We start from the raw sequence: 15473 nt of genomic DNA, 5'->3' as shown, positions 1-15473 counted from the left end.
AAGAAAACAATATACCATCTTCCAAATTTAGGTTTTCTAGTTAAAACCCACCAGGAAGAAATTTAAAATTTATAAGAATCTTGTTTAAAAATATGAATTAACATTAGAATTGAGAGGAAAAAAACACACAATAGCAGAAAAAGAAAAAAGAAAGAGGAATGCAGATCATAAAAAGAAACTGATGTTGCAGAGAGCAGCGAGCAATGCGTATTCATGGTGGTGGGCCAGCCACATACGCACAAAACAATCCAAATGGCTCGAACACAATCTCCAAGGTACGTTCCTTCATGTTTCCACGTAACAGTTGTTCATTTCTCAATGCAAAGAAACCTCATTGAGTGTAAAGCCTCATTGAGTTTTTTCTCCTGAATCCTAGATATGGAGGAGAAGGTTAAGTACACGCTTAAGATCATCGATGAAGATGGAGACACTTTTGCTAAAAGAGCGGAGATGTATTACCGTAAAAGGCCTGAGATTGTTAGCTTCGTGGAGGAAGCGTTTCGGTCATACCGTGCTTTAGCAGAACGCTATGATCATTTGTCCACAGAACTTCAAAGTGCCAACCACATGATCGCTACCGCTTTCCCTGAACATGTTCCATTCCCTCTTGGGGATGAAAATGATGAGGATGATGATGGTGATAATCCCGAGAAACCACCTAAGCATCTTCATCTCATCCCCAGTGGAACTAGCATACCAGATGTCCCTGAGCTTCCCAATAAAGAGTTCAAGAGCCAATCTCTGATGATGTTTTCGAGAAAGGGACCTGGTGTTATGAAAATTTCAGCATCTTCTTCTGCATTGATGAGTTCAGGATTAAGTAAAGAAGAGGCATTGGAGGAGATCGATAAGATTCATAAGGGGATCTTGGTGCTGCAGACAGAGAAGGAGTTTGTGAGGAGTTCTTATGAGCAGTCTTATGAAAGGTACTGGAATCTGGAGAATGAAGTAGCAGAGATGCAGAAGAGAGTTTGCACTATACAAGATGAGTTCGGGGTTGGTGCAGAGATCGAAGATGGTGAAGCTAGGCGGCTTGTGGCAAGCACTGTTCTAAGCTCCTGTAAAGAGACAATTGCTAAGCTTGAGGAGACACAGAAGCGATTTTCGGAAGATGCAGAAATTGAGAAGGAAAGGATTGATACTGCAACAGAGAGGTTTGAGGCACTGAAGAAAAAGTTTGAGATTAAGGTGGAAGATCAAGTCAAGAAAGCTTTTGATGGTCAAGAACAGAGTTACGAATCTGTGAAAGAACTGAGAGAGGTTGACTTGAATGAGGACTTCAGTAATGTGGACTTTACTGACAAGATAGATAAGCTTGTAGAGAAAGTGGTCTCTCTGGAAACAACAGCTTTGTCTCACACGGCACTAGTAAAGACATTAAAATCAGAGACAGATGAGTTACATGAACATATCCGCGGTGTAGAGGAAGACAAGGCATGTCTTGTATCAGACTCCATAGATATGAAGAAAAGGATAACGGCCCTTGAAGATGAGTTGAGTGAAGTTAGAAACCTATTCCAAAGAGTGGAAGATCAGAACAAGAATTTTCAAAAGCACTTGACTGAAGCTAATAACACAGCTGAAAACTTGTCTGGGAAGTTACAGGAAGTGAAAATGGATGAAGATGTCGAAGGTGATGGCCTTAACTCGGAAGATATCCAGGAAGAGGATCCTATTGAGGAATTGAACCCAATTCCAAACGAAAGAGAGATAAAGAGTGCAGAAGAAATCAAAGAGGCCATTGTAGTCCAACATAGTAGAGATCAAGAATCTGTGCAAGAAGAGAAATCGGAGACAACAGACTCTTGTGGTGGTTTATCAGAAACAGAAAGTACTTGTTTTGGCACTGAGGCGGAAGATGAGGAGAGGAGAAACTGGAGGCAGTTGTTACCTGCAGATGGCATGGAAGATAGAGAGAAGGTTATATTGGATGAATACACATCAGTACTAAGGGACTATAGAGAAGTGAAGAGAAAGTTGAGTGAAGTTGAGAAGAAGAACCGTGATGGATTCTTTGAGCTGGCATTGCAGTTGAGAGAGCTAAAGAATGCTGTTTCTTGTGAAGACATGGAATTTCATCTATTACGCCAGAAACCACCAGTTCCCGGCAAGGATTCTCCACAACCAATAGAAAGAGGCCTGTCTCACAGTATGAGCATTTCTCCTATCTCTAACTCTTCAATTTTCATGGCACCACATCAGCAAGGAGGAGAATTAAAAAGAGCATCTGAACGAGCAAAGGAAGACGAGGTTAAGGTTAAATTTTCAGATATTGATGACAGTCTAAGAAAGAAAATTCCAACTGTGGAAGAAAAAGTGCGTGGAGATATTGACGCGGTACTGGAGGAGAATATCGAGTTCTGGTTAAGATTTAGTACATCTGTTCATCAGATACAAAAGTACCAGACATCAATTCAGGACTTGAAAGCAGAGCTATCGAAACTTGAAAGCAAGCAGCAGGGTAATGCTGGAAGCAGTAATAACACTGTACTTGCGTCAGAGGCAATGCCTATATATAGACATCTTAGGGAGATTCGGACAGAGCTGCAGTTATGGCTAGAGAACAGTGCAGTTCTGAGAGACGAACTTGAGGGAAGGTATGCAACACTTTGCAATATTAACGATGAAGTTTCAAGGGTCACGTCTCAATTGGGTGGAACGAAAGTAAGCAATGTAGAGATAAGCAGTTATCAGGCTGCAAAGTTCCACGGTGAGATACTTAACATGAAACAGGAGAACAAAAGGGTGTTCAACGAACTTCAAGCTGGCCTTGATCGTGCAAGAGCACTGAGAACTGAAGTGGAAAGAGTTGTACGCAAACTAGAAGAGAATCTTGGGATCTTGAATGGGACGTCTACAAGATCTCTGAATAAGAGCACTTCATCATCAGCTGGAAAGCCTAGGATTCCACTAAGGTCATTCTTGTTTGGTGTCAAGTTAAAGAAATATAAACATCAACCGAAGCAAACCTCAACAATCTTCTCTTGTGTCAGTCCATCTCCAGCTCTGCAGAAACAATGTAGCTACATTGTCGCACCTGTAAAGCTCCCTGAATATGTCAAAAGAAGCTGAGGAAGTGGTCTCCTTCATAAGTCCTGAGATTCAATTTTAACTATATGTTCTAGAGTTTGGAGATTGTAAGTATATGAATTCGTATTAATTAGTACCATGTACTGAAGGGCCTCCTTTACATCATATCTTTCTTTCAGTCATCTAACAAAAATTAAAAATGAAAACTCCAAACTAAAGTCACCGAAAATTCTATCAAAGAACTAAACACCCTGTCGGGTCCCTGCCACAGTTGCAACCTTTGGAGATTGTCCACATACACCACTGACTTTGATCGCCTGTCCAACCTTATTGTTTATTTCACATTTGGCTTTAGATTGTGAACCAGCTCCTCTGACGGATGGTATTACAGTCTTATCAGATGGTTTATCCACCAAATTTTTGTTAGTGTCACCGTGAACAGCAGTCTGAACTACTGGAATTTTCCTAGGCAAAAGATTATGGGACTGCACCTGTGTAGCCTGTTTTTCCCTGCTAATCTCCGAGTTTGGTGAGGTCATTTGATTTGGCTGGATTGCAGCCGATGAGCTTGCTCCATTTACACGAGCTTGCTCTTTCTGTCCACCATCTAGTTTGCAGGTGACAATCTCAGCAGCTGGCTTTAGTTGTAATACAATAGCTGGGACAGAGGCTGCAAAAACTCTCTGATTGTAGACTATACTCGATTCAGATGCACAGGGGGCAGAAGCAGAAAGCATTGCCGATCCTGCTTAACGAGGAGCCATGAGAGGACATTTGTTTGAAGAGGATAAAGTCGTCACAGGTTTCAATTCTCCAATAGCTAACGGTAGTGCATTCGTAGGTCCAACCGCTTTAATGATACTAGACGAGGTAACATTCGTTCCTGGTTCAACCTTTGGCACAGAGAGACTACCTGAGGGCTGAGGCATGCAGGCTGTAGAAGCAATTTTTACAGGTTCTGTCTTTGGTACTAATGGAGCATAAGTTTTTTTAGGTTCGACCTTTGGTACTGATGCAGCAGCTGATACGCCACCCGTGCATGCTGCAACAGCCACTGAATTAGCTGTTACCATAAGATCTAATCTGGAAATGGAGTGTGCTGTTGTTTTTTTAACAACTCGAGATTTTGAAGCTGGAACTGATGTTGCTGCCCGCGGCAATGCTAGAACAACTGGTTTGGACTATTGTTGACCTTGAGAAGAACTGGCCCCAATAACTTGTGTTTCTGTGATGCCACAAGATGAAATCATTGTCGAAGTATGACACCTTTTTCTTATAAGCGCCCACCTCTACAAATATAAAAGTCAGTTTGTTACCACCAATAAAGGAAAAAGAATAATTACATGCTAAACGTCACTTTCAAGTAGCTAAAGATGGATACAAATATCACAAAAATGGAGCAGATTTCCGAAGAAATGTAAATATGGATAAAAATATCATAAAACATTGTCTTATTAGCTGCCTTCTATGATTGCCAAGAGACTATTACTCATATCATACAAAGAATCTGTTGCCGGGATTCGAACCCGGAAAAATGAGGAGAACCCCACGTCCATACCAGACTAGATGACAACAGATATATATCTCAGAGTAATTACCACTGTGGTTCTTAGTCTGTATAGAGACACCTCCGACAACTAAAACAGGGAAGGCAATATCCATCAAATTTTTATCAACAGAATATAGATAGTGGTGCATAAACTGGTTGTGATACAAAGAACAGACTATAAGGGTAAAATGCACAAACTACAATCAAGGAATTTGGTGAAAAGAGAGCAGTCTTATATTGACTAAGAGAAATCACAACCTGCGAGAGTTGGGAGGCGGTTCTTTCTCCTCTAAAGTCTCCCTTAACGATATGTGCCCAGTTGCCTTCACCACATCGCTTTACAGCGGCGAACAGCTCCTCATCCTCCTCAGCAGACCATTTTTTCCTTTTCCTCCGACAAGCCATGCTACTACAAGCTGAATTATTTCCATTCACCCTCTCGGTAGATGTAGATTTCTGAAGACAAACCGGAAAGGTAATATTCATCCCTCTTGAGGACCACGGAGACTCTGATGGTTCTTTAGTCCCCTCAGGCAGAACATAAGGTATGTTTATAGTCAAGGGAGCCTCAACTGTTGAGTCGTCGAGTATATCGGACTCACTTGGCACATACGAAGTAGCCATCACCTGGTACAAATAGAGAGACGAATATTGGATGAAGAGGGAACTCCGGATAAGCACATATTTATATCTATAAAAAGTAAGCAACATCCTAATCACAACGAAAACAGAAAACTGACATCTTGAACAGAGTCTAGGAACTTCAGATTGAGGATACAACAATACCAGAGAAATACTAAAAATCAAGTCAGGAATGAAATTTTTGTGTTCCTCTTACTTTGACATGCGCAATAGCCTCCACTGATGCTTCATGGCTAACTGCAGGGGAAGCTTCCAATTCGCACTCCATGTCACTATCATCATCCTGCACAGGCAAGAGATACTCATCAATCCTTAATGCTACAAAGAAGGTTCAGTATCCAAATGCCACAGTGAACTGAAACAATTATTCAACACAGTGAAGAAAATGTATTACTGAAGACTCATTCGTCACACTCACTCACAATCCTAGATAAAAAGGATTATTCAAAGTAAACACAAAGTGGTGCAATATAAATATGAGTTAAGGAGAAAGAAGTACCAGAGGTTGAGCATCATCTTCCACAGGGAGGAGTGGTTCCCGATACGAAAGATGTCGCCATAGCAACTGATACTCTCTAGCATTGGTAATTCCTGTAGTGGTCTTCTTCACCAATTCATTCCAATCCATCTTGAATTCGGAATAATAGGCCATCTCCTGCAGCATTCTCAGAATCGTCTTCATATCATACCTGCATCAAAACTCAGCTAACTAAGCCAAATCCACTACCTTTTCGGAAATTTGCCAATTAAAAAAGGAGAGATATTTACCTCAGCAAAAGAGAGATGATGTCGCCTTCAGTAATGATTCTCTTCCTGCTATAGCTACTACTATCAACCATCGTCGTATTGTATGAAACAGAGAAGTTTTTGGCTGTACAACAGGACCAAAGGAATCAAATTTCACTAAAAGCACGAAGATCCTGGAGATATATATATGTACAAAGAAAACCGATAACGACAATCGGGAAAAAGGATTGTCACAAGTGTTTGAAGCGCGTGTGGCAAAGAAAAGGTAACAAAACGAAAGAGAGAGATATGGGCCCAAATATTGTGTTTGTTTTACATGGGCTTTAGTACTTGTAAGTTTTCTAACTGCGAACCGTGAATATAACAACAACAACGATATTGTGGTGATTTTGATTTTGTGGGAAGACAAGACACTGAAGAGAGAGAGAGGAGTCGAGGGGGGAGGGTTTTTGGTGAAGGGCTTAAATCTTGTCTTTCTCTCGGCGCTTCTTCGCAGCATCATACTCACGCGGTGCCGAGGAACAAGTTCCTCTTTCTCGCTCTTCCCATACTACTTCTCAGCTACATTCTGCTCGTGAAGATGACCACCGCCAATGATCTTTCTACTGGTAAATTACCTTCTTCTTCATCATCTCTGTATTGTCTTCAATTCTGTTTATGGGTTTTTTCTTTTTCCGGTTTTGATTTTGTTACCGCTTCTTCTTCTTCTTCTTCTTCTCAATTACTTGGTCCTGGGAAAAAGTGTATTTTTCCTTTGCGAGTTTAAGCGTAGATCTCTCAGGGAAAAGCTTTCTTATTTCGCAATTTCCAATCTTTTCCATACAAGTCAGTAGATTTGGTTTGTTTTCAGCTCTGTAAGAACTACGAAAAGAGACTACTGTCTTGATTCTACTTCAAGTTGAGATTGATTAGTCATACATATATGAGCATCCATTAGGGACTTTACTCTTTTCGGATGATGGTTTAATTTACTCCATTTACATAAATTTGCAAGTTAGATGTCACTTTACTTAAGCTAATTGTCTCTCCCCTTTTGGATAAGTATAGTTTCTCTGAAAAAGTTGTCAAATTTATGCTTGCCTTCACATTTGTAATTGAGGATTTGTTCACTGCTTTTCCCTCTTGTCGTTTTGAATTTCTTATGCTGTAAATCTGTAATGGATACCATCCTAGGGTTTCCACTCCATCAACGTTTCTGTTTTGTCTTTACGCTCATTTTGAAGTATTTCCTCCTCAGGTGTTTCCAATTGCTATGTGTTCAAAAGCCGGTTGCAGGAGTATGCTCAGAAGTACAAGCTCCCAACGCCTATTTATGAGACTGTCAAAGAAGGCCCTTCACACAAAGCTTTCTTCCATTCGACAGTGATACTGGATGGTGTCAGATATAACTCTTTGCCTTGGTTCTTAAACCGTAAGGCTGCAGAGCAATCAGCTGCGGAGGTTGCTCTCCAGGAATTAGCAAAATCCAGTGACCCAAGCCAATGTGTTTCACAACCTGTTGTAAGCACCCCATCTTTCTTATCTTGTGATTATTTTTAAGTTCACTGGAAACTATTTCAACTAGCGTAGGCGTAGGCGTAGGGTTTTAGCAGCGAATTGTAGCTTTGCCAGCCCAGCAGCAGACCTTATGGTTAGTTTGAGAGTTGAAGGTTCAAAGGGGAACTGTGAGAATACGTTAGGGGGCTTCTTGGTTTGGGTAATGATCGAGACTCAGAGTTTAAAGGATCCACTCGTAACTCAAGTCTCTTCTGTGGCGTACTTCTTTGCTAAATTGAACCTAGGAGGAGTCTTAGGGCTTCAATCTTATCAGATTTGTGTGCATAGCCAACTTCTAGAGGGAAAATTTTTGGGCTATTTCTGTATCTTATGTGCTCTTGGCTAACTTTGAATGACACATTAATGCAGCATGAAACGGGGTTATGCAAGAACCTTCTTCAAGAGTACGCTCAAAAGATGAATTACGCGATTCCATTGTATCAGTGCCAAAAGATTGAAACTCTTGGGAGAGCTACACAATTCACATGTACTGTAGAGATTGGAGGCATAAAGTACACGGGAGCTGCAACAAGAACTAAAAAAGATGCTGAGATAAGCGCTGGAAGAACCGCTCTTTTAGCGATCCAGTCAGAATCTAAGAAGCTTGCCAACTACAACACTGAGCTTACTCTACTCAACTTCAACACTCAGCTCACTGTACTTCCTTTTGATAGGAAGTCATTCGAGGCAGTGATCCCAGTTAAAGAAACTATCAAGACTCCAAAATCCAGGAAGGCTCATTTCAAGAGGAAAGCTCGGAAAGGAAAGCGCAAAGTAGCTAAGGATGGTGAAGATATGCTCATCCCTCCTCAACCTACCGAGCATTGTCAAAATGATCAGTCAGAGAAAATTGAGACAACGCTGAATCTGGAACCTTCGCTGTGCATGAATGGGGGTAAGGAAGCAGCATTTGGGAGTGTAGACACAGAAGCAAGCCAAGCATAACTTGTATCTCAAGATGGGATCTTTGTGAGTTTGTCATAGGAACTATTTGGTTATGTAGCCATTTTGTGATTCCAATCATAGTGTTCACAGGTTGAAGAGAAGTAATAATTGGACGGAAAAACAAAAAAGAAGGAAAAAGATAATTAATAACTTAAGAGTCTTAGACATTGATGTAATACGATTTGGTCGATTGTTGTTGAGTCATTCGAACAATAGTGATTTTTGTACGAAGTTATAAAGAAACGTGAGGTTCATTTCTACACAATTACATAACCCATAACAACTCAGCAGTCTCTCACTCCTTTTTTTAAGGTGGGCCATTTTAAAGAAAACAGAAGCCCAAATTACTGACCCAACAGGCATACGAAACCCTAATCTCAAAAGAGAGGTATAAATAGACTCCGCCTTAGTAATTCCATTTCTTCGGCGATCTAGGGTTTTAGTTGACGCACGAGGAGGAAAAATGCCGGCAGGTCATGGAGTTCGGGCGAGAACGAGGGATCTGTTCGCGAGGCCCTTCAGGAAGAAGGGTTACATTCCACTCTCGACCTACCTCAGAACCTTCAAGGTCGGCGATTACGTCGATGTTAAGGTGAATGGTGCGATCCATAAGGGTATGCCTCACAAGTTCTACCACGGTCGTACTGGTCGTATCTGGAACGTTACCAAACGCGCCGTCGGTGTCGAAGTCAACAAACAGGTCCGATGAACTCTCACATCTCTTTAACTTTGGTCTTAGTGGACTAGTATTGGATCTTATAGCTAGATTTTGGATTGTTGATATGCCGAACTTATGTTGAAATGTCTGATTGAGCATTGTTTAGTAGAACGTAAATATCATGTGAGCTCAAGTTTAGAGTGGTATCTCAAAGTTTTCAATTTCAGTTATACAGTAGCGTTGTTCTTGATCCAGATTGAGATTCGAAATTTGATTGCTTAGGTTTCGTTTATTCTTCAGCCTTAACATAGTTCGTTTTGCATTATTAATTCCTTTCTGTAATCTAATATTACTACTGTTTGGACCAGCTCTTATGTTACATTGTTGAGTCAATACTTGGACTCTTGGTCATTGAAATGCTAGCACGATTGGTTTCATGACTATTGCATTGCTGTGGTCTGGCTTCAAATCATCCGGTCTCTTTATATGTTATTGTGTCATTTACTGACATATATATGTTTGTGGGTGTTTCAGATTGGTAACAGGATCATAAGGAAGAGGATCCATGTGCGTGTGGAGCATGTGCAGCAATCAAGGTGTGCAGAAGAGTTCAAGCTGAGGAAGAAGAAGAATGATGAGCTTAAGGCTGCAGCTAAAGCTAATGGCGAGACAATAAGCACCAAGAGACAGCCTAAAGGACCCAAACCAGGATTCATGGTAGAAGGCATGACCTTGGAGACTGTCACTCCAATCCCTTACGATGTTGTCAACGATCTCAAGGGAGGCTATTAGTTCTACCTTCCCAGTATTTTGCAGTTTCTTCTTGCGTTTCTGAGTTTCTCTTCATGTGTCTTAGCTACAATTTCTGTAGAATGCCCAGATATTCTTCTATGAAGCAAAACTTTTGTCTCGTTTATAACCATCACACTCCTTATCTCCTTTCTTTTATTTGTGTTATCATTTACCACCATCTTTATTTGATGATGATCAAATGCTTTTGTTCGAATAAAGCAGCTTTCAATCAAGATGTTGAAGGAGACATTTTTATCTCTTACCAGAACTGATAAGAGTATGACACTCGAGCTTTCTGTGACATGTCTCACATTGAACCATAGAACTTAAAGCAAACCAAAACATACCGTCTTAACATAACGGATTATTCAAAAACCCGGTTTAATCATCGCTGACTTTTTAAATTCAAAAGTCTCTCCAAGTAGCCGGCGCCGGAGAAACTGAGAGAGTCAGAGATGTTCAGAATCGAATTTCTGAGAAGCACACTGACTCGATCTCACCCTCAGAGAATTTCTCGTGTATCGTCTCTCTCATCAACATGGTACTCTCCAGAATCAATTTCTCAAGCTGACAACGACGCTGACCCAGTTCTTGTCAAACTCTCAATTGCCATCAGAGATGCTTACAAGGATCCGCCATTGGAGCTCTCTTGTTTTACTGCCTGCCCCTCTATCAGAAAGGTTCTACCTTCGCTCAGCGTTCGTCATGTTGTGGATCTCATCAACCGCAACCCTCTCTCCCTCCCGCACCGTTCTATCTTCGCTTTCTTCAAATTCATCTCATCTCAGCCTGGATTTGGGTTTACCGCTGAATCCTACTTCGCCATGGCTCGTTTTCTTGCTGCTCACAAAATGTTCGCGGAAGCACAATCACTTATCGAGCTCGTCGTCTCTCGTAAAGGCAAAAACTCGGCTTCTTCAGTCTTCGTTGCTTTGGTAGCAATGAGAGGAAGTCCTATGTTTAATTTCCTTGTTGATGCTTTGATGATCACGTACACGGAACAAGGATTCATACCCGATGCTATTCAATCTTTTAGGCTATCTCGGAAGCATAAATTCGTTGTTCCAGTTCGTGGCTGTGGTAATTTGCTTGATCGGATGATGAAGCTGAATCCAACTGGGACTGTTTGGGGATTCTATATGGAAATTTTGGATGCTGGCTTTCCCTTGAATGTGTATGTTTTCAATATTTTGATGAACAGATTTTGTAAAGAAGGCAAAATATCTGGTGCCCAGATGGTGTTCGACGAAATAGCTAAAAGAGGCTTGAAGCCTTCAGTTGTTAGTTTCAACACTTTGATAAATGGTTACTGTAAGATGGGAAACTCAGATGAAGGGTTTAGGCTCAAACATAATATGGAGAAAAGCAGAGCACGCCCAGATGTTTTCACCTATAGTGCCTTGATTAATTCATTGTGTAAGGAGAGTAAGATGGATAGAGCACATGAACTGTTTGATGAGATGTGTGAGAGAGGGTTGATCCCAAATGATGTTATTTTTACTACTTTGATTCATGGTCATAGTAGGAGTGGACAGATTGATTTGATGAAAGAAAGTTATGAGAAGATGTTAGGTCGGGGTCTTCAGCCTGATATTGTTCTATATAATACTTTAGTAAATGGCTTTTGCAAGAACGGTGATTTGGTGGCTGCAAGGAAGATAGTTGATGGGATGATCCGTGGAGGTATGAGACCTGACAAAATTACATACACAACTCTTATAGATGGATTTTGTAGAGGAGGAGACGTAGAAACAGCTTTGCAGATAAGGAAGGAAATGGATCAGAATGGGATAGAACTCGATAGGGTGGGTTTCTCAGCTCTTATTTGTGGAATGTGCAAAGAAGGAAGAGTCGTTGATGCTGAAAGAGCTTTGAGGGAGATGCTGCGAGCTGGTATGAAGCCGGATGATGTAACCTATACAATGATGATGGATGCATTCTGCAAGAAAGGTGATGTTCAAACCGGTTTCAAACTGCTCAAGGAAATGCAGAGCGATGGGCATATTCCTAGTGTTGTGACGTATAATGTTCTGCTGAATGGACTATGCAAGTTGGGACAGATGAAAAATGCTGACATGTTGCTAGATGCCATGCTTAATATAGGGGCTGTTCCGGATGACATCACATACAACATCCTACTGGAAGGTCATCATAGACATGCAAATGCATCGAAGCATTATAAACAGAAACCTGAGATAGGGATTGTAGCTGACTTGGCCTCTTACAAATCACTAGTCAATCAGCTCTACAGAGCTTCAAAAGATCACCGGAATAGCTAACATCTGACTATTTGTTCCTGGATACGACTGAAATTTTCCTATTAATCACTAAAGGTCGTTTTTTCATCATAGGTAATATCTGAGAACTTGATACTCTTTTCATTCTTTTCTTTTTTCTTGCAATGTTTTCACACCCTTTGATTGTAATTTATGGGTACAGACGATTTGTTGATTTAGTTTTTCTAAACTGTGTATTGTTCCCTATGTTGGAGTCCATAATGTTTTAAATTGTATGTTTCAATTGTGGTGTCGATAAAAAAGTCCTTTGTATTTCTAGAGTGTGGATGTATTTTGTAGAGATTCATGTGGCATGTAGAAGTTTTGTGTTGGTCCTTCATACCTGATTCTATGAGGCTATATCAGATTGCTGCATGAAACTGGAGGAAAGCAGTTACAATTTTTGGTCTTTTGTCCATTGTTGTTAATCTTTTTGAGTATCTTAAATGGTTCGGCCATTGTCATCCTTGGATCCAATTTCTGTGTTTTTTATTCCAGTACTAATGTACTAATTAATACTGTAATGTAATATACTTGCATATATGAAAGTCCTCTCTCCTCTTTGTGTGCCTTGATGAGATGAGATTGATAAGTTGCAGAGAGTGTAGTTTCGGAGAAGGAGGCACATGGAAGAAGCATATAAGAGTGTAGAAGGCAGGTGTGAAGAATTGTGAGGCTGCCAAACTTGTAACATAAGCAATTGGGATTGTCTATAAAGTGTATCAGCATTTGTTAAAGTTGTCATGTTGCTTCTTGTGTGTAGATCAGTCGTTATGAGAGGATAGTTTCCAGGGAGCGAAGCTTTGGCGAACTATCTCTCATGTTTGTAGTGGTTCTTTAATATTGCTGGTGTGCATTATTAATACACTTGTAAATTTTTTACGTGGATAAAGCAAACAAAAAAGTATTTAGTTTTACTTTAAAACTTTTACATAACAAAAGCTTATCAGGGATGATAAGTGTAGGATTCATTTTTATTTTAGAGTTTTTATCGCTAGATACAATTTTTTTTTTATTAGAATAACAAAAGATACGAGAATTTACAGAAATGAAATGTGGTCTACCAATATTAACACAAAATAAAATTTATAGTTCTAGGTACTTGACACACCATAAATTAAGAATGGAGAAAAGCAGAACTATGAATTGTACGAAACTTTCAACTGAATTTGATCCTCTATATATATATATACCAAACAATATATTCTCTGTTTCTACGGGGTAGACTGACAGATTGGTCTTCCATTTTCTAGATAGCGACAATTCTTTTAACCTCTTTAACAATCTCTTCTATAAAATCCGCCTCAGAGCTGCAGCAAAGTATATAGTTTAGTCTGCATATATAGTTTCACGGAAGGAAACGATATACTACAAAAGTGAAAGTTGTTAAACCAGTGAATATGTTGTTTTAAGGTGATATCCATTAGGAAGATCAACTGTTACATAATTAAGATGTACTATGAAGATCTAGACTCTTTAGACATAGGACTGTTACATTCACACTGTGGACCACTTGCCATGTTCTGTTATAACAACCAGTTTCGGTTTTCTTTCATGGCGGGTCTCTGGTTTAGTGGGAAACGACAAAGAAACATGAACAAAAATATCGCATCAGCTGATTCTTTCTTTCAAGGATAATCAGTAAAGGTACTCACCTGTTGTCGCCTAATGACAAGCCCATCTTGTCAGAAACAGACTCTAAAGCTTCTTTCCATTTCTTGATCTGTTCACCACTTGAAGTCCTAGCTAACTTCCAGAAGTTGCGACCGAATGCAGCCTTTTGGTACCTTACAGAATCCGCCTTCACCTTGAAGAAGATGGGAACCACTTGTAGTTTGCGTTTATCAGCACTTTCCTTGATCTTAGCGAGCTCGTCCAGGCACCAGCGTGACTCTGCGTACCTTTTTGAGAATATGGTCAGAGCCATCCTCGACTGTTTGATCCTCGCAAAGAGATGCTTGCGGGCTTTCCCTTTCTGCTCGTGTTTGTCTATGAAGAAGTTGATTCCATGTCTTTTAAAGGCTTCAACGAGGTGGCTGACGAAGCTGCAGCGTAGCTCCTTTCCGCGGAAATTGATGAATACTTGGTTATGGGAATGCTTGTATTTGTGGTTGTGGTTATGGTTACGGAGGAGACGAGATAAGGTATCCCATGTTGAGATCTTGCTATTAGTCCTTCTCATGTTGGCGATTACTCTGAAATTTAAGTGTGTGCGCAATGAAGAATAGGTTGTTTCTAGTTTCCATTCAATTGCATGTTATACAGTATATTTATAACCAGTGCCGTAAGGTTTGAGTATGAAAACATATCAAATGATATTTTTTATCAAACTATATAATTTACATACATTATTTAATATGTATGTGAGTATATATATATATATATATATATATATACCTTTGTTCCCAAGAAATGAACGTTGTGAACGTCTAGTGCCTCCCCAAGGGACAAGGCACAAGCATGCCTGTGTCTTGACGTGGCTCATTTATATATAATTATTAAAGTACGTGGAAAACAAAAAACAACACAGATTTCTCTTTAAGAGAACTGAACGTATATGGTATATACGACGTCAGAGAGCCGAGAGGTAAGGTGACACAAAACGGTACACTCTAACTGCCGCAATAAAAAGACTAATCAAACCCAACAAAAAAAAAAAACATAAACCCGTCCGTATGAGAGTGCAAAGCTGACTCGAGCGTTAGGCAAATTAAAAGGAAAAATTTTCTGATATGAGAAGAATTTTAATTTTTATATATACTCGTTTCTTATCGCATCTCCGTTTCCAGGTTTTAACATTAAAAAACAAAAACATATATATTATTATACATACATACCACATCAGAGAGGTGAGACACTAAGGTGCACTCTTATTGCCGTAATGAGAAGATCAATCAAACCCAAAAAATGAAAAATTATAAACCCCTATGAGATTCTCAAGCTGACTCAAAGGTTAAAAAAACAGAATGCAAATTAAAGGGGATGTATTCAAAATAAATGTTTTAGAGATTTGTATGAAACTTATAAATACAGTATTATTTAAACATGTATTTTTAAAAATCTCATGTTATTGAACTAATGATTTCAAAATCCACCTTAAAATCCACCGTTACTTAAAACAATTTATGTATTTGGTTTTTAATGATTTCGAAAGATTTGAGAAGTTTTGAAAGAATTTCCTAATTTAAAAATATATAAATCTAAATCACATAGTTTTTTGGTGAGATTTGAAATTTTTTTACAAAAGTCATATGAACTTTCCTAAAATCATCAAAATCATTTTAAAACTCAATAAAAC

General features: G+C 39.6%; 6 protein-coding genes across 6 annotated transcripts; 4 read left to right on the top strand and 2 right to left on the bottom strand.

Moving 5' to 3' along the window:
• The first annotated feature begins 181 nt into the window (after window positions 1–181).
• On the top strand, window positions 182–3173 carry LOC17900619 (protein NETWORKED 2B). The gene is made up of 2 exons (XM_006305852.2): window positions 182–275; window positions 377–3173. Exons 1-2 carry the CDS (start codon window positions 182–184, stop codon window positions 3070–3072), a joined length of 2790 nt encoding a protein of 929 aa, XP_006305914.1. The 3' UTR covers window positions 3073–3173.
• Window positions 3172–6060, bottom strand: LOC17898831. Its single transcript, XM_023788807.1, is given in 5 exon segments — window positions 3172–4319; window positions 4838–5206; window positions 5418–5504; window positions 5721–5910; window positions 5990–6060. Coding segments are annotated over 5 exon segments (1764 nt in total). The 3' UTR covers window positions 3172–3272.
• Window positions 6061–6361: 301 nt separating this feature from the next.
• Window positions 6362–8703, top strand: LOC17898003 (double-stranded RNA-binding protein 1). Its single transcript, XM_006305174.2, has 3 exons — window positions 6362–6576; window positions 7206–7468; window positions 7874–8703. Exons 1-3 carry the CDS (start codon window positions 6549–6551, stop codon window positions 8447–8449), a joined length of 867 nt encoding a protein of 288 aa, XP_006305236.2. The 5' UTR covers window positions 6362–6548; the 3' UTR covers window positions 8450–8703.
• Window positions 8704–8872: 169 nt separating this feature from the next.
• LOC17900393 (60S ribosomal protein L21-1) lies at window positions 8873–10051 on the top strand. The gene is made up of 2 exons (XM_006304180.2): window positions 8873–9149; window positions 9642–10051. Exons 1-2 carry the CDS (start codon window positions 8913–8915, stop codon window positions 9897–9899), a joined length of 495 nt encoding a protein of 164 aa, XP_006304242.2. The 5' UTR covers window positions 8873–8912; the 3' UTR covers window positions 9900–10051.
• Window positions 10052–10341: 290 nt separating this feature from the next.
• Window positions 10342–13063, top strand: LOC17898676 (putative pentatricopeptide repeat-containing protein At1g09680). The gene is made up of 2 exons (XM_023789923.1): window positions 10342–12250; window positions 12775–13063. Exon 1 carries the CDS (start codon window positions 10355–10357, stop codon window positions 12176–12178), a length of 1824 nt encoding a protein of 607 aa, XP_023645691.1. The 5' UTR covers window positions 10342–10354; the 3' UTR covers window positions 12179–12250; window positions 12775–13063.
• A 206-nt stretch (window positions 13064–13269) lies between these two features.
• LOC17900912 (TIR domain-containing protein) lies at window positions 13270–14357 on the bottom strand. Its single transcript, XM_006303150.2, is given in 3 exon segments — window positions 13270–13276; window positions 13369–13485; window positions 13831–14357. Coding segments are annotated over 3 exon segments (651 nt in total).
• Between the last annotated feature and the right edge of the window lie 1116 nt (window positions 14358–15473).

The sequence above is a fragment of the Capsella rubella genome, unplaced genomic scaffold, assembly GCF_000375325.1.
Source record: "Capsella rubella cultivar Monte Gargano unplaced genomic scaffold, Caprub1_0 scaffold_1, whole genome shotgun sequence".
NCBI lineage: Eukaryota > Viridiplantae > Streptophyta > Magnoliopsida > Brassicales > Brassicaceae > Capsella > Capsella rubella.
Note: the sequence above shows the minus strand (reverse complement) of the source record. Positions and strands in the feature narration are given on the sequence as shown.

Excerpts from the sequence above, each read along its gene's own strand:
- LOC17900619 (XM_006305852.2), top strand. The coding sequence starts at position 182 with ATGTTGCAGAGAGCAGCGAGCAATGCGTATTCATGGTGGTGGGCCAGC. Across the intron at positions 276-376 it reads GCTCGAACACAATCTCCAAG|ATATGGAGGAGAAGGTTAAG; the intron begins GTACGTTCCTTC and ends CCTGAATCCTAG.
- LOC17898003 (XM_006305174.2), top strand. The coding sequence starts at position 6,549 with ATGACCACCGCCAATGATCTTTCTACTG. Across the intron at positions 6,577-7,205 it reads CGCCAATGATCTTTCTACTG|GTGTTTCCAATTGCTATGTG; the intron begins GTAAATTACCTT and ends TTTCCTCCTCAG. Across the intron at positions 7,469-7,873 it reads AATGTGTTTCACAACCTGTT|CATGAAACGGGGTTATGCAA; the intron begins GTAAGCACCCCA and ends ACATTAATGCAG.
- LOC17900393 (XM_006304180.2), top strand. The coding sequence starts at position 8,913 with ATGCCGGCAGGTCATGGAGTTCGGGCGAGAACGAGGGATCTGTTCGCG. Across the intron at positions 9,150-9,641 it reads GTGTCGAAGTCAACAAACAG|ATTGGTAACAGGATCATAAG; the intron begins GTCCGATGAACT and ends TGGGTGTTTCAG.
- LOC17898676 (XM_023789923.1), top strand. The coding sequence starts at position 10,355 with ATGTTCAGAATCGAATTTCTGAGAAGCACACTGACTCGATCTCACCCT.